General features: G+C 49.5%; 2 protein-coding genes across 3 annotated transcripts; one reads left to right on the forward strand and one right to left on the reverse strand.

Moving 5' to 3' along the window:
- The first annotated feature begins 12 nt into the window (after positions 1–12).
- Positions 13–14,907, forward strand: CLSTN3 (calsyntenin 3). Of its 2 annotated transcripts, XM_030471568.1 has the most exons (18): positions 13–256; positions 2,914–3,036; positions 3,992–4,187; positions 4,674–4,882; positions 5,194–5,343; positions 6,029–6,214; positions 6,645–6,914; positions 7,036–7,148; positions 7,228–7,390; positions 8,493–8,549; positions 9,230–9,387; positions 9,570–9,718; positions 10,182–10,408; positions 11,510–11,680; positions 12,270–12,415; positions 12,547–12,682; positions 13,878–14,095; positions 14,180–14,907. In XM_030471568.1, the coding sequence occupies exons 1-18, from the start codon at positions 172–174 to the stop codon at positions 14,348–14,350; spliced, it is 2,928 nt and encodes a 975-aa protein (XP_030327428.1). In that variant the 5' UTR covers positions 13–171; the 3' UTR covers positions 14,351–14,907. The 2 variants fall into 2 exon arrangements, with proteins under 2 accessions (XP_030327428.1, XP_030327429.1); XM_030471569.1 differs by lacking the exon at positions 8,493–8,549.
- Positions 14,908–14,970: 63 nt separating this feature from the next.
- On the reverse strand, positions 14,971–23,420 carry LOC115601491 (solute carrier family 25 member 36-like). Its single transcript, XM_030471576.1, has 7 exons — positions 23,272–23,420; positions 18,610–18,786; positions 18,083–18,160; positions 17,658–17,758; positions 16,953–17,019; positions 16,475–16,758; positions 14,971–16,374 (listed from the first exon to the last, which is right to left on the reverse strand). The coding sequence occupies exons 1-7, from the start codon at positions 23,310–23,312 to the stop codon at positions 16,175–16,177; spliced, it is 948 nt and encodes a 315-aa protein (XP_030327436.1). The 5' UTR covers positions 23,313–23,420; the 3' UTR covers positions 14,971–16,174.
- Positions 23,421–24,304: the final 884 nt, after the last annotated feature.

Below are 24,304 nucleotides of genomic sequence, written 5' to 3' on the forward strand. Positions count from 1 at the left end.
TGCTGCAGTGCCGGGGCGGGGCCGGGCGTGGAGCGGAGCGGGGCTCGCGGAGGTGCCGCGCCGTCCCTGCGCGCCGCCGCCGCGGGAGCGAGGCCGTGGCCGGGCCGGGCCGGGCCGGGCAGCGCCCGCCGCTGTCCAGCAGCCCCGGGCGGGCTAGGACCCGCCGCCGCGATGGGCGACCCCCGGCCCCGCGCCGCGGTCCTCCTGCCTCTCCTCTGCCTCTGCGCCGCGCTGCCCGGCAGCGCCTCCAACAAAGGTGAGCGGCGGCAGCGCCGGGGCACGGTCCCGGGCGGCGGCGGCGGCGGGACGGTGCGCTGGGACCCCGCGGCGGGCTGAGGGACCGCGGCTCATCTCCCCTACCCCGCGGTGGCGGCGCGGCTCCGCGCTGCCCGTCGCCTTCGCCTGGCACGGTTTTGTCGTGGGATCTCCGCGGTCCCCGGCGGCTCCGTCTCTCTCTGCCCCTTCGGGCGCCCTCATTCCATCCTCTCTCTCTACTTTCTCCATCTGTCTCCTGTCACCGCTTTCCTTTTTTTCCCCTCCTTTCTTTCCTTTTAGCATTCCGCTCGCGTTTTGCCCTTTTCCACCCATTTGTCTTGCTTTTGTTCCAGTTATCGCCATGTGGATTTAGCTTGCCTTCCCTAGCGTGCTGAGAGAATGTGTTGCTTCTCCACGGACCTTTGTGGTCTCCAAAACACATCCCCTGTCTCCATCTTCCAATTCTACTTCATCCATCTACAATCTGCCAACAGGAATTATTTTCCAGTTATGTGTTAATTATGCAGGTTCAGATCAAACAGTATTTTATGTGCTAAATATGTAAACCCCCCCCAAACCCTCACAATACGGCTGTAACGCTCTGAATGCAGATGTTCTTTGACCACGTAGAGCAAAGGAGAATGGTGTAGGTTTCCGGATCTGTGGCTGTAGGGACAGACAGGAGGAATTCATCCAAGGGGAGTCAGTGCGTCAATACTCAGGCAGGGTGGGAGAATTGGGGAACGTGCCAGGGACTCGGAAGTCATCGGGGAATGTGACACCCTCTGTTCTTGGGAAGAGGTAAGGATACAGGGTGGTGCAACGCAGAGCTGTGTGCGTGCTGGCGTTGGCAGGGGCATGTATTTGTACTGCCTTGGTGCCAAGGGGCCCAGTGGCAAGGCAAGGCCCCTTCCACTCTGGCTTTTCTCTCTTCTTTGTGAATCTACACTCTGAAACATCTACCCACCTTTGGCAAATTATTTTAGATTTACAGGAGCTTTCCTGAAGCTGGAGGAGTCTGTACTCTGAAAATATTCCAAAAATGGTTTTGTAACCTCCAGGAACTCATTTCCCAAGAAATCAGATCGGTGATTCCCAAGTTGCAGGTGGATTCAGCAAAGGATTTATCTCTCTCTACCATCAGCTTGTTACCCCAGCAACAGGGCACATTTGGTATTTGTAGCTACGGATTCCCACCTCGGTGGTGCGGTGCATGGAATAGAGCCGTCACGGAGTGGAATCTAGTGGTGGCAATGGAAGGGTGGGTTGGAACGTGGGCACTCACATACAGGGAGGATTCCACCTGCTTACAGAGCAGGATGGATGTTTGTCTGGGTTTCCTACGCAATGCTTTATAAATGTCAATCAATATGGTGAGGGAGAGATGCCAACCCACGCTCCCCGCTGCCTCGCCAGGCTGGGGCTGCCCGCTCCGGGGGTGCTGCAGCACCCCCGCTCTCTGACCTGTTGCCGTCTGGTGGCCACCGCCCGGCCCCAGCAGCATCCCCTCGCCCCCATTTGCAGAGGCTGTAGGGGGTGCTGTCCATTTCGAGTTAACACGTCACGCTGTGCTGGTGTGGTTCCAGAGGATACTGTGCTGCAGAGGATGAATTCCCGTATTGGAAGTAGTGCCCTTGAGGGGAAAGGCTGTGTACCCTGCTCCCTACCAGCTCTGAGCCATGCTGTGCTCAAGGCATTGCTTGGTTGTAATAAATCTTGGTCTCCAAGGGGTGGGAGAGTGGGAGATTATCTGGGCATGGGGGGTTGTAACTAGGCCATGTAATATAATCTCAGAGGCCCATTTGGCAGGGAGTGGGTATGGGGGAAGGGTTTTAATTTGTAATGATTTTTCTTCTCTCTCCCCTCCCCTTCACCCCCCACTCCCCCTTCTGTTTCTCCTTTTCCCTGCCCCGGAGCCTTTGTGATAAAGATTAATTTGCTATTTCTGGGCCTGTGACATTTTTCAGAGGCTCCTGCTGGCTGCTGCCTCCATGCCAAGCCTGGCTGGGCTCCAGCCAACGGGATTAGCAAGGAGGGGCCAAGGGAATATGGTGCTTGCCATGGAGTGGGGAAGGAAGGAGCAAGGGACTCTCAGAGTAGGTTATTATTCACATAGAATGACTGACTGAAAGTGTGCCTGGGTACGCATGTGTGGATCCTGGGCCTTAGTCCAGAGGATGCCAGGCATAAGTGATAATGGCTGCATGCAAGACTTGTCCCCTTGGGACACCCCAAAGGAAGATGTATCCTAGATCCTTTAATTATGGCTTCAGTGAGCTAAAGGATTTATCATTTGGAATCTGTCTCCAGAATCAGGCTACTTCTGCCTCTTGATTTCAGGGTTTTTTTAACCATTCCCGCTTTCCTGGGCACCCAAATGCTTCTCCACATATTCCTGATAAGATCATAATGAGGATGCCAGAAGGTACATATTGTTTCTGATGAGGTCTCCCAATCCCAAGATCCATGTGGAGTAGAACTAAAGAAAGAGAACTTCTTCCTCCCAGCCTATTATTTTAGACTTTATTTCCAGAGAAGAAGGTGGGGAGGGGTGGTTGTTACCTACCACTGGATGATATTCTGCTCTTGTCTCACCGAGTCTGTCATTCGTGGCTAATACATTCCTGTGCTCCATCCCTTACCCCAAATCCACCCCAGCAAACAAGCACAAACCCTGGATTGAAGCTGAGTATCAGGGCATCGTCATGGAGAATGACAACACAGTCCTGCTCAACCCACCACTGTTTGCACTGGACAAAGATGCTCCACTGCGCTATGCAGGTAGGTGGGTAACAGCTCCGGGAAGGGTGGGAGGCAGGGAGAGACTTAGGAAGAGGCAGAGACAGGGTGACATTCATCCGTATGCTAGATTCTAGCTCTCTCCAGGAAGCGAACCCCTCCAAACCTTGTTCTGGAGGAGGTCCCCAGTGAAGTCTGGAGGCAATTTGGGCTTGGTTTGGATGCTGTGAGCTGTTTCCCTTAGGGAGAGAAAGTGAGGGTGGAGCCAGCTACTTTTTGACGCAGTTCTGCTATTTCCAAGGATCACATGCACAGCTCTGTGAGCACTGGAGGAAGCTGGTAGGGCACACTTCGTTGGCAGTGCTACATCCCCCCACAGTAAGCACAGATCCCTGAAACTACAGATAGGGCTTTTGGGAGGTTGTATTCCTGGTGCTTGCTTAGGCCGTGCCTGGACCTTCCTCACACATTGTCCCTCAGCTCTGGGAGAGGAGAAGTGGTCCCTGTGAGATGAACTTTAGGATTGATGTGACCCTCTCTGCAGCTCCCTGCAGTACTGTGCACATCCTGCCGGTGTGGGTGGATGAGACATCACGGATCTTCATGCTTTGGCTGCCTAGCTGCAATATATGGTCTGTTTTGCCTCCGTGAGGGATGCAGAGGAGAAATAAGGTGCTCCCTCAATACGTGGCTGTGTAGCACCGGTAAATGTAGCTTGAGCCTTGTAACCTCTAAAAATTTCTGGATGCTGGTCAAGAATCCTTGCCGTGGGGGTAGTTTCCAATAGAGGGCAATCTGTATCATTAATGGCTGTAAAAGATGGCAGGAGGAACTCTTAGGGAATCAGAAATTGCTCAAAATGAGAGGTAATAGTGAGGAAGAAAGAAGAGCATAAGTTAGAAAGGAAGAAAATATGGGAGAGGGAAGCAAGGAGACATAAGATGCTCTCCTCAGTCCTTTTCTTTCTCTCCTTCCTCTCTGCCTTTGTGGGCACCAGGTGAAATCTGTGGATTCAGGATCCATGGGGCAGGGGTACCTTTTGAAGCTGTGATCCTGGACAAAGCTACAGGTGAGGGGCTGATACGGGCCAAGGAACCAGTGGATTGTGAAGCACATAAGGAGCACACGTTCACCATTCAGGCTTACGACTGTGGAGAGGGACCTGATGGAGCAAATACCAAGAAATCACACAAGTAAGTCCATGCAGTCATTGCTGCATGTTACAAAATGTGATCTGCCACAGAAATGCAGATGGAAATGGCTGTAGAAGTGCTTCCTTTAGCCAGAAGTATTTTTCTCTAGCCTTGATACTGTAATTCAACATGTAAATAAGATCCAAATAGAAATGCTCACTTACTGAGTCACGTGAGTGAATACCACTAGAAGTGAGGACTGCTTGATAGTGTGGTGTTTTATGTTGCTGCGTACTGGCAGGAGGTCCAGATTACATTATCATTCCTTTTGCTCTTCCTCTGGGGTGGTAAACCATTGCCCAAGCTCCTGTGTGCCGACATTGTTGTGTTGAAACCAATGTCTCTTTCCTTGTCCTTGCTTTTGATGGCTGGAAATCAGGCTGATGCACTTTTAGGGGAGTGATTTATACTGAAATATAATATATTATAGGTGGTATGTGGCTCCTAATCAGCCAGTCAGTTCTTACTGATGTCTTTCTGTATCAGGGCCACGGTGCACGTTCGAGTAAACGATGTGAATGAGTTTGCTCCTGTCTTTGTGGAAAAGTTGTACCGTGTGGCAGTGACTGAAGGAAAGCTCTATGACCGCATCTTGCGTGTGGAGGCCATTGATGGAGACTGCTCGCCACAGTACAGCCAGATCTGCTACTATGAGATCCTGACCCCCAATATTCCCTTTCTGATTGACAATGACGGTAAGGATCCACACCTACCATGAGCACGTCACTTCCCCTTTCCTGCTTTGCTCCCTTTCTGCCAGTCCCATTTGCTGGCAGAGCTGTGCTCTATGAATGTTCTAGCACTGCTGATCTATTTCTCCTGGTGCAGAGATGCAGCAGCCATTTTGTGGGATGCTATAGCTCATTACAGAGTGGCATTAGGCGAGGGGGCTCAACCCTTCTTTGGTTGTTTTTGTGGTTAATCATAAATAAGAGTGATTTCTAGAAGGAATATCTTTGAGGAGACCGAATTTCCTCTCCCTTGACCTCTTTATTTTGCTAATCAGGGAACATCGAGAATACGGAGAAGCTGCAGTACAGTGGAGATCGTGTCTACAAATTCACAGTGACAGCCTATGACTGTGGAAAGAAGCGGGCTTCTGATGATGCTGAAGTGGAAATCCAGGTGAAACCCACCTGCAAGCCCAGCTGGCAGGGTATGAAACCTCCAGACACAGTTATGTCTTCCCTGTGCTTTTGCTGAACTACTACTCAGTTCTACTCATTGCAAATGTTTGTATATACACAGATAAATCTGTATGCCCATATATATGGTTCAGTTCTGGCGCCAACCTGTCAGTCCCATCAAAGGGGATGCACCAGATATCAGTCTGTTGCAAAGCCACTGAAAGGCAATTCTAATGTTGGAAAATCATTCCTTGGATTACTTCTACTACTATGTGTTTGATAATACATAATATATGTATAATACAATAAAGCTCAAAGACCGTATTCAATGTAGATTGTTTTGGGGGCTGCTCATCTTGAGGATATTTGTTTTTTCCAGAGGTGGTATATGCCTACAGGTTTACCTTAGTCAATAGCATTAAGGGGAGATCAACACAGCTAAATATCTGCTCTGCCTGATAAGAAAGGTTGACAATCCAAGGATTGATGCTACACTGGTGCTAGCTGTAGAAGATGACAGATTTGGACCCTGTGCTTCTAGGAAATCTTCCCTTGGGTTGGTGCCAGCTGCATGAATTTGTCTTTTCAACATGGAAAGGGCCAAAAAATCTCTGTTTCTAGGCTAGTCCATAGATGCCACTTGTGGGTATGCCAAATATCCTGTCCTCAGGTCCTCGGTAGGACCTAACCCCCTCTTTCACTCGTCTTCATTAGGCTGGAACAAGAGGATTGAGTACACCCCGGGCGCAGGCAGCCTCGCACTCTTCCCCACCATTCACCTGGAGACCTGTGATGAGCCCCTGTGGAACATCCAGGCCACAGTGGAACTGCAGACAAACCATGTGGCCAAGGGCTGTGACCGGGATAACTACTCCGAGAAGTCACTACGCAAACTCTGTGGTGAGTTGATTCTTCCCTGGGCGGAGGGCAGCTATGGCACAGCACCCTGCCCCTTCCCCTGGAGGTGCTAGCTCTGTGCCTCACACAGCAGAGGTGCTGGGGGACACATTCCTCACATCTGCTGTGGTCAGTGGGGCTGGGAGGACTTGAGGGGCACTGGGTACCCTTGCCCATATTTACGAGGGGCTCCCTGTGCTCTCCTTGCTGGGAAGCCAGAGGTTTCTGTGCGTTGCTCCAGTACACAGAGTCTGTGGGATTTCTCCCAGCACAGATGAGGGAAAAGTCACCAAAGGCCTATAGGCAACTTCTCCTCTCCCTGTGGTCTAGGACATTACAACAAAACCTCCAGGCACCCTCTTTGTCTGTTCCCTAATTCTCAGCCTTCTTATTCTCTCATGCTGACATTCCTAACTCCTTCCCTTCTTGGTAGGTGCTGCCTCTGGAGAGATTGACCTGCTGCCAGTGCCTAGCCCCACAGCGAACTGGACCGCGCGGCTCTCGGTGCACTACAGCCAGGACAGCAGCCTCATCTACTGGTTCAATGGCAGCCAGGCTGCCCAGGTGCCTGTGGTGAATGGGCTGAATGCCCATGAGGGGCTGAGTGACCACTTCACCCTGTCTGTATGGATGAAGCATGCCGTGGTGCCTAGCAAAGGCAGGCGGGAAGAGGAGACGGTGATCTGCAGTACAGTGCACAGCGGTGAGACACTTTTCCTGGGGTGGTGACACTTCTGCCCACTGCCTCTGACTTGTTAGGAGGGATTGTCCCTGAAGAGGGAAATCTCCTGTGGTACCTAACTCCCTGTGCTTGTCCCTGGCAGAGGATGGCTACTCTCATTACTCTCTGGCTGTGCACGGCTGCCGGATTGCTTTCCTCTACTGGCCATTGCTGGAAAGCGCAAGGCCTGTGAAATTCCTCTGGAAGCTTGAGCAAGTGAGGAAGCATTTGCCTTTTCCCCATGCCCCTTCTATTTCTGCCCTTTGCTGAGCCCATCTTCTGCTGTCTGCCTTAGGTCTGCGATGATGAATGGCACCATTATGCCCTCAACCTGGAGTTCCCCACTGTCACGCTCTATGTGGATGGTGTGTCTTACGATCCCGCTCTCATCCATGACAATGGCCTCATTCACCCCCCACGGCAGGAACCCTCACTCATGATTGGAGCCTGCTGGACTGGTGAGTGCCCACTCCCTGAACCATACTCTTCCCATATGGGAAACAAGGGAGTGGAGGGGGAGCCAGAAGAGGTGAAAGAAACACCACCCAATATTAAGTGATGCAAAGCACATTGCAGCTATCTTGCCTCCTTGGCACCAAAGCCGGTGTGTCTCCTTCCTTTATGGACCAAGCCAGCAGGCCATGGTAATAATAGCTCAGGGAAAAGTGTCATTGGCAGCTTCAGGGGCAACAGCAGCAGAACGTGCAATGGATAACCAGCTTTCAGGCAGAGGAGATTTGAAACTGTCTGTATCTCGTTCAGGCGCTGGCATTTCTATCAAAGCTTTTCAACAGAGAGCAGGCAATGCTATTTATGCTGCTAGTTGTGTCTTGAGAGTCTATATGAAGAAATTACAAGTCATTCTGTAGAGGAATTGGATCGGAGGACAAAGATCAGATTAGGAACATAGTTAAGCCACTACCAGATTAAAACCCATTCTGTGGAGATGTAAGACTGCATTTCCCAGGTCTTTTCAGTTTTCTTTCAAGACTGAAGCAGGACAGAGCTAAAGGAATTTGCCTGCTGCTTGCCTTCAGTCTAGTAAGATCAAATCTTTACTGTAGTACTGCTTCTCCCAGATCATGGATCTTCTCACAGCTCTGTGCTCTCTATTGGCCTTTTACACCCAATAAACATTAATCAGCTTGGGACACCCTCCTGGAACCACCTGAGTTTCAAAGGGATGTTGTTGCAAGCATGGCTAAGACTATGATCCTTAAATAGGAATCAGTTAATTCCCGAAATAGATATCATTGGGAAAGGAATAAAAAAACCAAACCACCAAAGCAGAACACCCCCCCCCCCCAAAAAAAAACCCCAAACCCTTATACTTTCTCAGTTACTCATCCTACAGAATCATCATCCCCTTCATGAGAAGGACTCGATCTCTTTCATCTGTGATGTGCTGTCTTTAGGGTTGAAGGATGCACTGCTTGGCACACGACTCCAAAGCTGTTCCTTTGGATTGGCCAATACAGGCACTTGTATAGATACTTGCCTGACCCTGTAACTACCCTGTTCCAATACCTTATTGCTTGTTTGAATGTTCTCCTTTTGCAGAGGAGAAAAACAAAGAGAAAATCAAAGGAAGCGAGAACTCCACTGATACTATACAAGGTAGGGAAGAGAAAGAAGATGGTTCTCTTCCCCTCTTCACCGTGCATGGCTGTCACTTCTTGCATGGTGCTTTCCTCACACAGCTCCCCTAGTCCTGCCCTGCCACCTCCCACCATCCTGGGAGGAAACCCCTTATTTGGCAGATTGGTCCTTGATACCTTGATATCTGTGGAGCATGAAAAGAAGGACTACAGCCTGTTTTGAGAGATGGAGTATGCTTTTCGTGTGGATAGAGTCCTCATGCCTGATCATTAAAGTTGCTCTCTGAAGAACGCAATAGCCATTAGAGACATCAGGAGATGTCGCCTCATCCCTAACTATCTGTGAACATATAGCTTCTTTTAAAAGCCCTCACAGGAAGCAGTGTGAGAAGGGAACAAGAAATTGTTTCCATCTGGCATTCAGCAGTTTGGCAGAAACCTCTCTACGCTACCCACCATGCACTGGTGTGCTCTGTCTGTTGGTCTGGTTTTCCCACTTTCCCCCATCTGGAATTTTGTCATCTCCTGACTTCAGCATCCCCTGTCTTCTTGTTGTCTTTGTTTTTCCATGTTCTGTACACCCCTCTGTCTTTCTCTACCTCCCTGAACATCTGTATGTCCCCCACACTCTTGCTTTTGTGGATTTTGCTCTCTTCCTTGCCATGTCTCTCACACCCTTCACCTCCCATGTTTCCCCAGGAGATCCTCTGTCGATACACCACTACTTCCATGGTTACTTGGCTGGCTTCACTGTGCGCCCTGGTAGCTTGGAGAGCCGGGAGGTTATTGAATGCCTGTATGCCTGCCGTGAGGGGCTTGATTACAGTGACTTCGACAGTCTGGGCAAAGGGATGAAGGTATGCCCATCTGCCCAGCTTGCATGGGTCTCCTCCACTCTCCTCCCCAGCCTTGCTTCCCAGGACTTGGCCTGCTCCCCCACCTCAGACAACTCCCTGCCTTTGTCCTCTGTGTCTCTCTTAGCCTGGGCTCTTGGCGTTTGCCGAGGAACCCTGAGTATTTCCTTCTCTTCCACCTGTAGGTTCATGTGAACCCCTCTCAGTCCCTGCTTACCTTGGAGGGTGATGATGTGGAAACCTTCAACCATGCAATCCAGCATGTGGCTTACATGAATTCACTGCGCTTTGCTACCCCTGGAGTCCGGCCACTTAGGCTCACCACTACTGTCAAGTGAGTGGACAAAGCAGCACCTCCGGCTAAAGTTCAGCAATAGGATTACCTCTCTTTTGACTAAAATTGCACTCTTTCACCTCATATTTTAATTCTATATGATGGTCTCAAAATGGGTAAAACTCTTCCTGGAAATAAATATTGACCTATGCAATATCCAAATGGATGCTGTAGTACTGGGCCCTGGGGTCTATGCAGGTAGCAGGACTTCCAGATTCACCCATGGTGTTCCAAGGATGTGGGCTGGTTCTAATTTTCTCTGTGGTGTGTGGGTACGACCAAGTCACCTGAAACCCAGTGATGTCGGTCCTACCACAGACCTCTCTGTCTTGCACAGCAGGCTATAGGGAAGCTTTTTAGGAAAACTACCAGAGAAAGGATATTCCCTTCACTGGCAGTAATGGGCAGGAGGTTTTCTTTTACAAGTTTGGGCCAACTGATGCTTTCTACCGCTCTCCTTCAGGTGTTTCAGCGAAGAGTCCTGTGTCTCCATCCCTGATGTGGAAGGTTACGTTGTGGTGCTACAGCCTGATGCCCCCCAGATCCTGTTGAGTGGCAATGCCCACTCTGCTCATCCTGCGTCAGACTTTGAAGCTCCTGATGGGGTCCCCCTGTTCCCTAACCTGCAGATCAGCTGCTCTATTTCTCACCAGGTGGAGGCCAAGAAGGATGAGAACTGGCATGGTACAGGTGAGTGGAGTACAGGGCGAGGTGTAAGAGACAAACTGGAAAGCCCTACAAGAGCCGCTGTCCTGCAGAGAAAGTAGAGCCCCTCATTAAACCTGCAAGACGGAGTTTACAAATGCAGGAGCAAGGCACATTGTCTGCCAATATGTAGGCTAATCGGTTCTTATCCCTTTCTGCTCCTCCCTGTACTTTTTCTATCCACACAGTTCCTTTGCCGTACTCTCTCCTTTCCCAAGCTGCTCATTCCTAATCCCTTTCACATTTTACCTACATTTCCCTTTATTGAATCCAGCACTGAATGGATGTCCTGCCTATTACCCCCTCTACTCCCACACTTACTCGGTCTCCTCCTGCTTCCTTCTCTCCTGCTTTCCTTATTTCTCACCCCCTCCCACTTCTTCCTGCATCACTTATTCCTGTGAATTCCTCAGTCAGTTTCCTCACACCCTGTAATATCTTGTCCCTCAATTTCTCCCCATCATCCTCAGATTATTTCTCTGCACTCTACGCTCTACATGTCCTTTCACTTCTTTTGTATCTTTTCTGGTAATGGGATTTTTTTCCCTCATAGCTTTCTCTTGAGAAGCTTTGCCTTTCCTCCTGCAATGATAAGTTTCTTGACTTAGAGCAGGTTGGTCTTAGCCCTGCTGAAAGCAGTGAAGTCACTGAACGTGGTTGCCATTTTGAAGAAGATCCCACCCATGGTAACCAGCAGTTAGCATGTGAGATGGGGGAAAGCTTTCAAAAGCACTCAGGGTCTGATAATGTGTGATAGAGCTGTTCCTAATTTGCACATTGTCATTGTCAACAGAGTCTTTACAGCCAAGATGTGTTATCATGAACCAGTCTGATAATAGTGTGTTGATCCAAAATTAAGTTACTTTATTATGTGCATAAATAATGTCATTAGAAGCAAGGGGACTCCTCCAACAAGTAATTGGACTGACAGTGGTGTTATTCAAGGTCAATGCTAGCAGGAGAAAGAGAACTCATTACATATGACGTGAGCACCTTTAAGTAAATGAGTACCACTCTGAGTAACTCCTGCCTTCACTGATGGCTGGCTGCCTTTCTGGCACTGTCTTCTTTCCATTTGCATCTCAGTGACAGACACACGAATGTCAGATGAGATTGTGCACAACCTGGATGGCTGCGAGATCTCATTGGTAGGAGATGACTTGGACCCAGAGAGGGAGTATCTGCTCCTGGATGGGGCACTGCTGCAGCAGCGGGGCCTGGAGCTTGTTAACACCTCTGCCTACCTGACCATCACAGGTATGTCCTCTCCTTGGCCACAGCTGTCTATGTCTTTCTCACTGTCAGGCGTCAGTGGGAGAAGCACTTAACCTGATGCTAGAGATGTGTTGATGTTCTTTGTGAGACTCTGAGGTGTAACCATTTGTTGAAGTCCTGGCTTTTGGAAGTCCCAGGCCATTTTCTGGTCTCCTCCTCCTAAAGCACACAGTGGTACTAGGGCATGGTGTCCGAGTTCTCACCCAGGCTTGTATCACTCCTACTGACTTACTCCTTGCGGTTTGGTGTTCCCGTGTGGCAGCAGCACTTTGCGTGACGTGACTGGGGGACAGCACATCCCACGCATTGTGGATTGGTACAACACCGTTGTACTCTCCAGAACCTAACAGGACTGTTGCTTTTGATCTTCCCTTCCACTTGTTTTAGCAATGTAAGCAGGGATTTCATCACGTCCTTTGTCGCCAGCTCCATCTCTGCTCCCTTCCTAAAAGTAATGAACCCAGCATTGCCTTGGATTCCTCTGTAGCTCCTAGTTGCTGCAGGGTTATGATGCCAGATGACTTTGAAGCAGGAGCTTCCTCACACCACCAATCCTCTCTTCTTGTTTCAGGTGTAGAGAGCATCGCAGTTTATGAGGAGATCCTACGCCAGGTCTCATACCACATCAACCATGGTGCTGCTCTTTATGAAAGGAAGTTTCACTTGTCCTGCACTGAGATGAATGGACGCTACTCCAGCAATGAGTTTACTGTTGAGGTACACAATCAATACATGCACGCATAGGTACTTGTGCATGCGTGGAGAGGACATGGTGAACAGGAATGCGCACAGTGTAGAATGCACCATGAACATAGGGCTGAGTCTCTCTCACTCTGGTCTTTCTGCAGGTGAATGTCCTCCACAACATGAACCAAGCTGCTCATCCTAACCACATTCTGAGTTCCCAGCAGTTCGTGCACCAAGGCCATCATTTACCCCCAGAGCTATCTGGGCACAGTTTGGCAAGCACCCATAACAACCCAAGTATGTAATGCTATCTTTGGGGTTCATTCCTTTGGACCAGGATGCTGATTTTCTGTCATTGTAGTAGAACTTATAGCAGAGGATTCCTTTCAGGCTCTCTATACCCATGTTACTGAGTTCTCATTATACTGTCCTGTGCTACTTGTCATTAGCAAATGGACTGCAGTCAAATTGTGTTTTAGAGCTTGGTGCAACAATCCTTGTCTTCTGGTGTGTGTTTCCTTGATGCAGAAGCAGTTTGAAATCTACACCTGAGAAGGTCTAAAAAGAACAATTGTAAGCTGGTACAATGTCATTCCTGCACCTTGCAGAGGTGCTGTGCAGACTTGGGTAATGTCATTTCAGATAGAAGCTTCAACAGCAAGAGAGAAACAAGAGAATCAAGATTGCCACCGCTCTAAAAAAAGAGCTGGAACTAGGTGGTGGTGAGCAAGGCAGAAAAATATAGATGGCACCACAGAGACAAGAGGAGGATTCTTGCCCCCAAAGCAGAGGAAAGAGAAGCTGGAAAGCAAGACTAGAGATAGGAGTTGTTGGTTTGTGCTGACGACAGCCCTGTGCAACAAGCGTGACTGCAGACCAGCTCTAGGACTGGTACAGAGGACCCTGTGCTGGTTTCATGTTCCCTGTTGTAGGGAACATGAAAAGCACCTTTGGTGCTAGATTTTGCTGCAGCTTCCTACAGCTGCTGATCCCAGCCTGGTCCAGTCCTGAGGCTGGCACTGAGCCACCCTAGGTATGTGCTGGGAGAGCACCAGAACCCAGCCTTTGCCTCTCCCTGCCCCAGCTCTGCTCTATTGCAGCAGCAAAGTTGTCCCTGCTGCACAGAACCACCCAGAACAAAGCCATGGAGAGCCCGGATGGAGTTTACAGGTAACGGGGTTATCTGGAGAGTCGAGGCTGGGCCTGCTGGCCTAGAGCAAAAGGGTGATATGCAGAGTCTACAGGCCAGGCCAACATCAGAGGACATCTGGACCAAGACATCCTGGAAGACCATGCCAGCCTCAAGCAGACACAGAGCAGCTAAAGGCAGGAACTGCCTGTGGCCAGGGGAGCGAAAGAGTCAGGATTTTGGGTCCTGCCTAGACCCCAAACCCCCAAGCTCTGCCCAGGAGCTCTGGTTCCTGCAGGTCAGGTTGGCAACACGTTTCTGTGACAGAGTCTAATCACGGCTTCTCATTTTCTTTCTCCAAAGTGGTCCCTAGTGCTGCCACTGTCATCATCGTGGTGTGTGTGGGCTTCCTGGCACTCATGGTGATCCTCGGCATCCTGCGCATCCACTCCCTGCACCGGCGGGGAGGGGGGCAAGAGGTCCCTGGGGCTGCTGAAGGGGGACACACAAGCAGCAGCGGCAAAGAGAGTGACATGTTCTGGGACGACTCAGCCCTGACCATCATTGTCAACCCCATGGAGGTGAGGAGCAGCCGCAGGGGCTGGGGCAGGGCAGGCAGCTGCTTTGCCAGATGCTTCCCCTTACCCCATGTCTCACCTCCCCAGTCCTACCAGAGCTGCCAGGAGAGGGCAGGAGGCAGTGGCGAAGGCAGGGCTGGTGGCGGCATGGAGGATGAAGATGACAGCACCGACTCGGAGACACCAGACTCGCCAGACAGCAACGACGTGGGTGACCGACACATCATGGGCAGAAGCGACGGCTCTCGCCGCTACTAGGAGCTTTAAACCACCAGTCCAATGGATCCCCATAACATATGGCTGGAAGGAGGTGTCTTACTTTTAACTTCTTCCTTCCCCCACCGTGTACACATGCACTCCTCCCTCATTTGTCATTTCTGCCTCCCATCTTCCCTCCCCTTCTGCCATTCCCATTGTGGACATTCCTCACATTACTGACCCCCCAGCTGGCTCTCTAGAACCTTGTGTTAGGGCACTTGCACATGACTGTGGCACAGTTGAAACTGTACTGAGGAAGGAGGGGCTTGGAAAGGACAGCAAGTTGGAAGGAGCCAGCCATAGGGTTCAGAGGGGGGTCTCTCACAACCCCTCCCCAGATATTATATATATATATTGTATATTTTTTCAATGTTGTCGTTTGAGGTTTATTCTCGTTTCATGCAAAAAACCAAACCAAACCCAACCAACCAACCACAAACCCAACACTGCAGCTTGTGTCGCTTTGTAAAATTGTCAATACTCCTGAAGTAAATGAATGAACGGAAGAAGGATGAGGAAACAAAGTGGATTTTAAAATAAATGGATTTCAAATAAAATGTTCAGGGCTTCTGCAGTTTTTCACTACAAGCAGGGAAAGAAACAGGCAGTGCAGCCTCAAATGTAAGACTGGAGATTGTCCAGAGCATTTATTTACTGAAATGACTGCCTTTCTCAGGGAAGGGTTACATTTTTCACTGTATGTGTTGGAACAAGAAACACACATCACCCCTGAGCCTGAGAGTCAAAATACTCTTTGTAAACACAATGTAGCCTTCCCCAGAACATGGGGCTAGGACCCTGCAGAGGAACAGAAGGCAGCCCAGACTGGCACAGGCAAGTGTAATACATGCAGCAAACTGAATTATTGATTACAGAAAAAAAAAGGCGGCTCTTTGCACACACTTAGTGCATCATCAACAGAACAGGCCAAATTCTCAGCTTCATCCAGGGTGGTTTTTTTCACCCAATCCACTTTCTTTCTACCTTAAAGAGTATTTTTCATACCAGGGTTCTAACTTGTAGAACAGAGCCAGCACTTCTAAGGGAAGGTGTCCTCTCTCTGTTGGGAATGGAGGGGATGGGACACAACAGATATTGGCAAAACATGGCTATGAGCCCATTAGCACGAGTTGTGAGGGTAGTGCTTTCTAGCAGGATGTGCTTCTTCCCTTGATCTACTTGGTCTGATTATTCAGACCCTGCAAGACAAAAAGAGGCTGTCAGCTGCCTGACACATCTCAGCGCAATGGCTGCAACATGTGAAGGACTCAAAAGAAGATTCTGCAATAGGACGTTTGCTGGCAACTGAGGTTGAGAAATCCTCCTTAGGAGCAGGAAGGTAGCACAGCAGGTGAAAGAGCCCCTCTGAGGGCATGAAAGGTCTCAGCACAAGATCTCAACTTGCTGCAGTTCTCTCAGATGTCTCAGCTCTAGCCTGTCATGTCCAACTGTGCCCATGTGTGGTTGTTACTAGGTCCAAAAGAAGTGAACATGCTGAGGCTAAGGTACTCTTATGCTTTCTCCTGTCTCCTCCCCAGTAAGTGTTGTGCCCTCGTTTCATACAGGCAGTTTACAGCAGGCACTGTCAAACCAGGATGTCAATCCGGAAGCACTGGCATAATTCAAGTCTCCAGAAAGAAGAAAGGCTACATTGTGCACATCAGAGCCAAAAACTCTGCACAAAAAAAGGCTTATGTCCTGAGAATACTAAGCCTGACCCAGTTCTGATGTGATGAAAAGTACCACCTCTCAGATCACTGAAAGAGACCAATTCTCAGAACCATGAGGTGCCCATGGTAGCCTCAACCAGCTGCTACAGTGTGCTTACAAGGTGGAAGAGGCCAAATGTACAATAAGTTCATAGGTAGCCATCATGATAGCTGTGTTTGGGATCTGGCGGATCAAGTGAGCCAGGAGCCCTCGGTATAAAGCCGAAGGTCCCTCTTCATGGACCACAAGCTGCAGAGTCTGTATGAAGGAACGGTATCGTGACCCTTCTTCTCGCAACCGTGTCCGAATGACCTCTGGAGAGACAAGAAAGGGAAGTGATATTAGCAGACTGATCCTATGGGCATGGCATCTCCCATAGAGGGGAACAGAAGCCAGGAGAGCGGACCCACTCACCGTGTGGATATGCAATGCATGAAGCACATGTTTTGGAGACAGCAGCAGCTCCCATTAGTCCAAAGAAATCATGGCTGTTTGGTGAAAGTGTGAGTGGTGGGGAAAGGGAATGATGGCTGTTTCTCAGCTGCTGTTTCAGTGCTTCATAGATGACAAAGTGGATAATGGTCTCTGACACTCCAACATAGGAGGCAGTGATACCCCGGTAAAATCCACGAAGGCCTTCAGTGCGGTACACATGCATGGCACACTGGAGAGCATTGCTGGCCATCTCCCCCTTCACCCTGTAAAGATGAGGCAGGGTTAGAACAGCATACTGACCTCAAATGCTGTTGTGAACACAACTGTATGACTCTTCCCCAGCACACCTTGAATACCTATGTCCTCATGGCAAGTCACAAAACCCTATACCACCCTCCCCGCCCCAAACCAGTCCTGATTTGACATGGAGCAGCTCTGCATTGCTAGCCTGCCTTACCTGGCTTCCAGCTGCATCCTGGTTTTCACTAACCAGATAGGATTGGTGAGTGTGGCAGAGGTAACGCCTGCAGAACAGAAGAGGGGGAAAGCCATGAGCACTGGGATCACGCTGACAGTTCGTGAGGAGGTGCTGATCTATCGGCTCTCTGAATTCTGCTTGGCAAGTTGCAGGCATTTGCAACTTGAGAACGACCTTGAGCTCCCATGGGAGAAGAGGCATTTAGGGGAGACTGTTCTTTTCTCTGCCTCCCCCGTTCCAGCCTTTGTCTGCTGGTAATTAGCTCCTCTCCCTCAAACATAACCCTGCTACAGATCCTGGTGTTACAAAGAGGCAGGAAACAACAGACTAAACTTGCAAGAGTGGAAGATTTTGTTATAGAAGTGGGATATATCAAGAGAAATAATACGAGCGGTCTAAATTACAGACTGCCTTCTCCCTCTCACAGCTGAATGGAGCTCTTTTCCTGATAGCAGCTGAAGGGATAAAGACTAGATCCATGACTTGAAGAGACGAGCCTAAGAAGAATGAAGAGTGAGAAAGCATTTTGGTTACCCAAGGAACTCACTGCTCGAGGTGTGGAGGGAGAAAACTCCAGAAGAGAGAGCAGGACTCATGGGAGCAGAAGCAGGGAAGAAATGAAACCTGTTTAGGCTTACAGACAGAAGGACCCCTTGACTCTGATTTGAGACAGAAGAGGCTTACCTGCACAGGCTGCCGACAGCATGTGTACTTTCTTGGACTCCGGTACAAGGACACCATTGAGCCTCTCCTTAACATGAGAATAGGCAGCAAAATATATAGCCCTGGTTGGAAAGAAATGCAGAAGAGGTTACAGCTCACCTATGAGGAGCAGAGACAGCATTGCTGTGTGGGGTCTCACTCCAGCTTTTCTTACTCCCAGCAAAGGTTTGTCTAACATGACATCAGATACCATTTATACTAGGCCCACAGAAATCACCTTATCTTAAAACTATGATTGGAAGGTTCAGAACATGTCTGTGTGAAGCAGTCCTGTGACCCAATGAGCACAAGGCCCAGACTGCTTCCGGAATGTGGAGCAATAGCTGTCACAGAGGTCCTTTAAAACGTGTACAGCATGAGCTGTATCCTCAAGGAGCCGTACTCACCGGGAAGGAGCAACCCCAACAAGGTTGGGACCCAGACCTCGGAACAGGGATCGCACGCCTTCCTTCTCAACAATGGCCCTACGAAAGGACACGAGCAGAGACATCAGCAGAATAACTAAGCTACGGGTTCTCCTGTTCCTCCTCCTTTGTTCTTCAGTATTTCTTGTAGCATCCTCTCCTCACCTCCTGCGTTATCCTTCTCTTGCCCTACTCTCATTTTCCCTCCAACTGCTTTCTCTCTTAGTCATTTCTTCCTATTCTTGCTGACACCATCACTCTGGGTCTGATCAAACCACTAGCTGAGAAATTTCTCAGTCCCAAAAGCTCCCTTGCAGATTCAAAGCACTGATCAACTGTGAGAAGTAGATGTACCTGTGCTCTGATCAAACTTCCTCCTGTACTTGCAGTTTCCAGAGCCTCAGCTGAAAATCCATCTCTCCCTCTTGATCGTGCTCCCTCTCCCCTCACCCAATGGCCAAACCTTCACCTCCCTGGTGCTAACATGCACACTGTCCCATCCTACTCACCTCAGCAGCTTGAGCACTCCAGGAGATGGTGGTGTGGGGTTCATCAGCCTCACACTCATCCCTGGCAGCTGTATCTCTGAGAGGCACAGAGGCCGCAGTACCAGTTGGGATGACTGTAGTCGTGTCTTCACCACTTCCAGGGGACAGGTCAGGATGGCTCCAGCTGTGCCACCACATCTAGGGCATAAAAGGGGCATAATAGCACATGTAAGAATGATCCCTGTGCAGTAACAGGGCAATATTTCTGACCCTGCTCATCCACAACTTCCAACTCTGTAGGAGAGGAGGCTAGGTTCTCCCAGCCTGACCTCCTGCTCTGGCATTGATTAACATCATAACAGCTCAGTTTGGGACATCTCCTGGCAGCCTCACCTGAAACCTCACTCAGTATTTGAGACAAACAGTCCCAAGTCCACAGGGACTCAGCAGTCCCTCAGCTCAAAGCTGCTGATCTTTGCATTCAAACTTTCCCAGAGCAAACATTTCTGCTGCCCAAACTCGTGGCAATGCCTTCTGCTGAGATCACCAGGCACTGTGCCCCCCATCTCCCCACAGCAGCACTGCCTCAGAGAGGGGCAGCACAATACTCTCCCACCCCACAGCCTGCCTATGTTTTCAACCCCTAGCCCATTCAGCCCTACATGTGCAAGGCCCTGTAAGCAACATGTGTATTTGCTGCCAACAGCCAGGCTTGCCCCAGCCTGACTTGCTTAACGAAAGATGACCCTGACCTTCAGCAGACAGAAGCTATTTTTGGAACTCATGAACCATCACCATCAGTCTAGTCACACCTCAGTAATGCTGAAAGGATGCATATCCCCCTTTCCCTTTCTACCACCCAGGAACAAGTCAGAACTGATATATTTAGTTCTCCGCTTCTGCCCCTTCAGATCCTTTGACTGACAACTGTTCTTCTAGAGGATGCTCAGTACCTGAAATACTGTTTTGAGATTAATTTGCATGGAACAGCCATGCAGAAGGCGTTGACAAACAGACAGATGTTTCTATCTGCTACAGCCAAACTTGCTTTGTTTCACAAGAGATAGAGGCTTAAGAAAAGTTCACTCTGCTCCAGAGAAAGCAAAGCCAACCAAAGATCTACAAGATATCAGGGAAGAATCAAGTCTATCAAAAGAATTACATATGACACTACAGCAGAGCAAATGGCTAGAGTTGTGAAGAATGATTTTGAAAAAGTCTATACAGCTCAGTGCACACACACATTGCTCTCACAGCCTTTGCTCCCAGGGCAAAAAGGCCGGGATGCCTACTGCAGTGAAGTCCAAGAGTCAAAGATCTGGCAGCTAGAAGGTTATGCAGCTAATGATGCCAGGAACTAGCTAAGCTATTCCATTACACTCATGCTGATATGCCAAGCCCTGTGCAGATCTACACAGTGGTGATGACTTGCAGAGCAGCCCATCAGCAGCGCTTTCCCTTGGCAGATACAATGAGCGGTGGGAGCTTGGGATTAGGTGGAACATGACAAAAGAACTTAGCTCAGAAGACAACATACAAAGCAAAGAAGCAAACATCCTGGCTCAGGTTCTCTGGATGAACAAGCTGATCAAGCATAGACACAGAGACAGCCTGTAGCAATTCAGGAGTTGCATGAGGCTTTTACAAAAGCCGTGTTGATTCTTCCCATGTAGAACATATTCATTCAGGGGTCCAACAGTCCTGTTCTTTTCCACAGTTTCCACTAATTTGCCTGACAAAGACTCCAGATTTACAGGCCTGGTGCTTTCTTGACCAGAAGTATAGCTGCCAGTTCAGGAGAAGCTTGAGTCCAGTGGTGACAGATCAAGATGTCCAAGAAGTCTGAATAGAGCAGTTTCAACTTCGTACCTAAAAGCTGAGCAAACACTACAACAGGACAATATTTAGAGAAGCAACTGCTTGGTATCCTAAAGATTTTTCTCTCTAACAGTGCATAAGGAGGTACAACTTCATGTAAAGCTTTCCTAATATCTCATTTCTTCCTGAACATGGTCAGGGTAAGAACTTGAACCCATGCCTCCAAGTTTCCTGAATTCAAGTTCCTCAAGCTACTGATACGTACAAAGAATAGAGAAGAATTTTAAAAGCACTAGTAAGAGTTAAAGAAAGTGTTACTCCTCTGTGTAGTGGTCATTTAATCAGCACTAAGAGAGGCTGAGGTGAAAGGGGACCTCTGAGCCACTATGGCTCAATGGTGAGACTAAGGAGGATTTTTCAGGGAGCAAAGAACACTGACTAAATGAAGCTAAGGAAATAAGGTGTATCAGTTTTTCAAAGCTAGAAGAAATCTCAGTTACGATGTCTTTCCATGCACTAGATGATGACAGAGCTACTCACAGTGGAAGAAAAGCATAAGGCTCCAAAATTTGTCTGTTTCAGGAGAAATGGAAAATTATTTACTTTCAGCACAAAGAGATGAACTATTTTTTTCAGTCCACGACTAATGAAGGCAAAATCGAACAGAATCTAGTCAGAACTAACATTTTAAAATCAGCATGCACACACCCCACACCCCCCCATGGCCATGTATATTCGAAATAGCAGATTGAGGAGACTTCATAGCTACAGATTTCAATGTTAAAGAAATTTAAGCATTCCCCAGGGACTGGGGAAATATACTAAAGAGTTCTTATGTCCACCAGGACTGAAGAAGTGTATTTGTAATAGTTTGTTCTGCTATGGTTATATGGTTGTAGGACCTAAGATGATTGCCAGAAGAGAATTACAGAATCAGATCACTATAGACTTAAAAGACGCTTTGCATTAATTCATGTTAGGGGGAGGAGGGAGGTATATTGTTGTGTTTGAGTCTTTTTATGGAACTTGCCAAACAAAAGCTGGATTCAAAAGGAGCAACTACAAAGATATTACACACTTCAGTTTTGCAAAAAGTGAGTGTGGTATCTCACAAGCACACAGTGAGGGCCTTAACACTCTGGTTGCAGCGTAGATGCTAAATGGATTAAAATCTTTCCCTGCCCTGAAGCCAGATGTCAGTGAAGAATCAAACAGCAGGAGTCCAGCAAGGGTATAGGAAAATCACTTCTAGCCTAGACCTAACCATTTTCAACTTCTCCACCAACAGTCAGATGATTAACATTTTACTCTTGATAAAATCCATAGGTGACAAAGGTTGTCACAATACTGAGTAAAGCTGCAATGACAAAATAATGGCAAATCATGAAAAAACACTGAATGGAACTGAGCAGCCACCAAGGGTTCTCCTGCTGGGCTTAAACAGACCTGTTTAATAAAGCCAAACCCCTGAAGTCATTACTCTAGAAGCAGGAACAAAAGCAATTCTTGCAAAAAATGATGAAGAGCAGTGGCTGACAACCAGTATAAGATGTACTCCCAGCGCAAAGCAGTGGCAAAAAGAGCTAAGTGAAGAAGGTAGGTCATTGTACCTTAGAAAACAGCACTTGCCTCTGGATTTTGCTTTCACGTTTTTAGAAGGAAGTTTGAAGTGGCAGAGAAAAAGAGGATTCGTTGAAATAGAAAAATCATCATTAGCATTTCTTTCAATTATCCGAGAAGGCTTTGAGAACATGCACAGGAGCAACAGGGTTTACTGGTAATTCACATTTTAGCCTTCATTCAGGCTAGCCAAAAACTGAGATGAAGATCTTCATTTAAGGATAGCAATACTAAATCAGACAAATCTACAGTTATACCAGATTTTGCCCAGGATACAGGTGAATAAAGACCACCTATGGAAGAGTAGGAGAAATCTCCCAGCTTCCCGCAATTTTCAGCTTAGGGATTTCTTCAGCCACAAAAGTTGCATCGCATTTAATAGCGTTCATCACCTTTTTCATTAACCTTCTTGAAATGCTTTCGTTTTGAGACTTCGACGTTTCTTAAAGAGAGGAAGGGTGAAATGCTGCACAAGGGACTTGCTCAAGGGCACACTGTGAATTCAGAGGCCCCACGCTCCCAACGCCTGACTGGCCAAAATCCGCCACACTATTTAAAGTGAAAGAAGACATACAGGAATCTCAGCCACGCGATGGTGGAGGGTTGGCTGCCCTCCCAAACACAAGGATGCTCCACCATTCGCTCCCCTCAAGAGACCCCGCCGTGCCCCACATTCCCCCGTTCAGCACCCAGCTCCCCTTTCCCCCCCCAGCCCCGGTGAGCTCAGGCGGGATGAAACGCCAGGCGAAGGCCCTCCTGACTCACAGGAGACTCCCCTTCTTCCCACACTGCAGAGCCATACATTCACCCCGGGGCTGAGGGGCTAGAGCCACACCGATGCGCCTGCATCAGAACGTGGCACAGCAAAGACAGCGCGGGTGAGGCCCGTGGGGCAAGGCGGGGGGCTCCGGGGTCCCTCTCTCCTCTCCCCCGGCTCTTTAGCAGCCAAGCGGCCCCGAGGCCCGCCCGCGGGGGGCGGTGGTGCGGGCCGCCGCAGGCCTCGCTCCTCAGGGCGGGCAGGCCGCAGGGAGGCCGCGGCGAGGACGAGCCGGGGCGGCGGCTGGAGGGACACCCCGGCCTGGCAGCAGGCGGGAGCAGAGGCCGGGTCCGGAGCAACCCGGGAGAGAGGACGCCGTATCCGCGGGACCCGGGCCGACCCATGGGAAGGAGGACGGGCCCGCGCCCAGGGCAGCCTCCGGCCATCCCGGCCGCGTGTCCCGGGCAGAGGCCGTCGGGGCCACTCACCCTCCAGCGAGCAGGTGGAGCAGGGTGCTGTGCTGCAGCATGGCCCGGCGCTCTGCGGGGACACCCGCGCCGCCACCCCGCGCATTGGCTGGCTGCCGGCCGGCCGCGGGGCCGGGCCCGGCAGAGGCGGAGCGCCGGGAGGGGTGCGAGGGGAGGTGGCCGGGCAGAGCTGCTGCTCCTGAGCCCCGGGCCTAGGCCGTCCCCCGGGGCTGTACCCAGGCCTCGGTCCTCCGCGCTCCGTGCTTTTGTGCTCGCGTTTCCCTCCGTGCAGATTTTAGGGTGCTCACAGGCAAAGCCCAGTCGTTCCCGACTCTCATCCTCACTCCTTGGGACTACAGATGTTTCCTCTGATATTTGGTTTTGTATGAAAACAGGCCAGACGAAAGCCACTCAGAGCAAATTAGACCCGTGATTTCAAAGGTCAGAGGATCAGTGTGTCAAAGACGGGGAATATTCAGGTCCAAAAGATCCTCTGCTGCTTTTGCAAATGCAAAGTTTCAGGTGGTGTCAGAGCTCCGAGAATATAATCTTACTCGGATAAAAGAAAAGCAGAATGCACATCAACATCGTGCTGTTGCCAACCAGGCACACATCATGTCAGTTTGTATGGCTAGACGGATCGCCAGTAGGGTTACATGAAATAAGCTGTCAGATCCACTGTGCTTCTGTGAGTGCCACAGCACTGACTGACACAGAACTGAGTATCCAGTTTGGGTACACGCTGCTACAAAATAGGCAAATATGGGGGAGTGAACCCACTGAGGGGAACAACCTGGCCATCCAAGCGGGAGGATTGAAAATATGTGCAGTATGTAGTCTGGTGAGGAAGGAACTGAGGGAGACATGGCAACTTCAAGTAAGTACAAAGACACTCCAAACAGGAAATGAATGGTTACCTTATCTATGGTGGAGATCACTATAAGCCCATCACTAACGCCTGTCACTACATGGGCAGTGAGGGGAAGACCAGTAAAAGGACTGGCCTTCTGAAATGGAAAATAGACCAAAGATACCAGGAAGTTGCAAGTATTTC

This window comes from Strigops habroptila, chromosome 2, assembly GCF_004027225.2.
Source record: "Strigops habroptila isolate Jane chromosome 2, bStrHab1.2.pri, whole genome shotgun sequence".
NCBI lineage: Eukaryota > Metazoa > Chordata > Aves > Psittaciformes > Psittacidae > Strigops > Strigops habroptila.

Bases quoted from the DNA above. Each gene is read 5' to 3' on its own strand.
- CLSTN3 (XM_030471568.1), top strand. From the start codon at position 172: ATGGGCGACCCCCGGCCCCGCGCCGCGGTCCTCCTGCCTCTCCTCTGC. The intron at 5,344-6,028 runs GTATGAAACCTC...CGTCTTCATTAG, and splicing joins CTGCAAGCCCAGCTGGCAGG to GCTGGAACAAGAGGATTGAG. The intron at 11,681-12,269 runs GTATGTCCTCTC...TTCTTGTTTCAG, and splicing joins TGCCTACCTGACCATCACAG to GTGTAGAGAGCATCGCAGTT.
- LOC115601491 (XM_030471576.1), bottom strand. From the start codon at position 23,312: ATGCTGCAGCACAGCACCCTGCTCCACCTGCTCGCTGGAGG. The intron at 18,161-18,609 runs GTGAGTAGGATG...GTCCTTTCGTAG, and splicing joins GGAGTGCTCAAGCTGCTGAG to GGCCATTGTTGAGAAGGAAG. The intron at 16,759-16,952 runs GTAAGGCAGGCT...TCATCTTTACAG, and splicing joins AGGATGCAGCTGGAAGCCAG to GGTGAAGGGGGAGATGGCCA.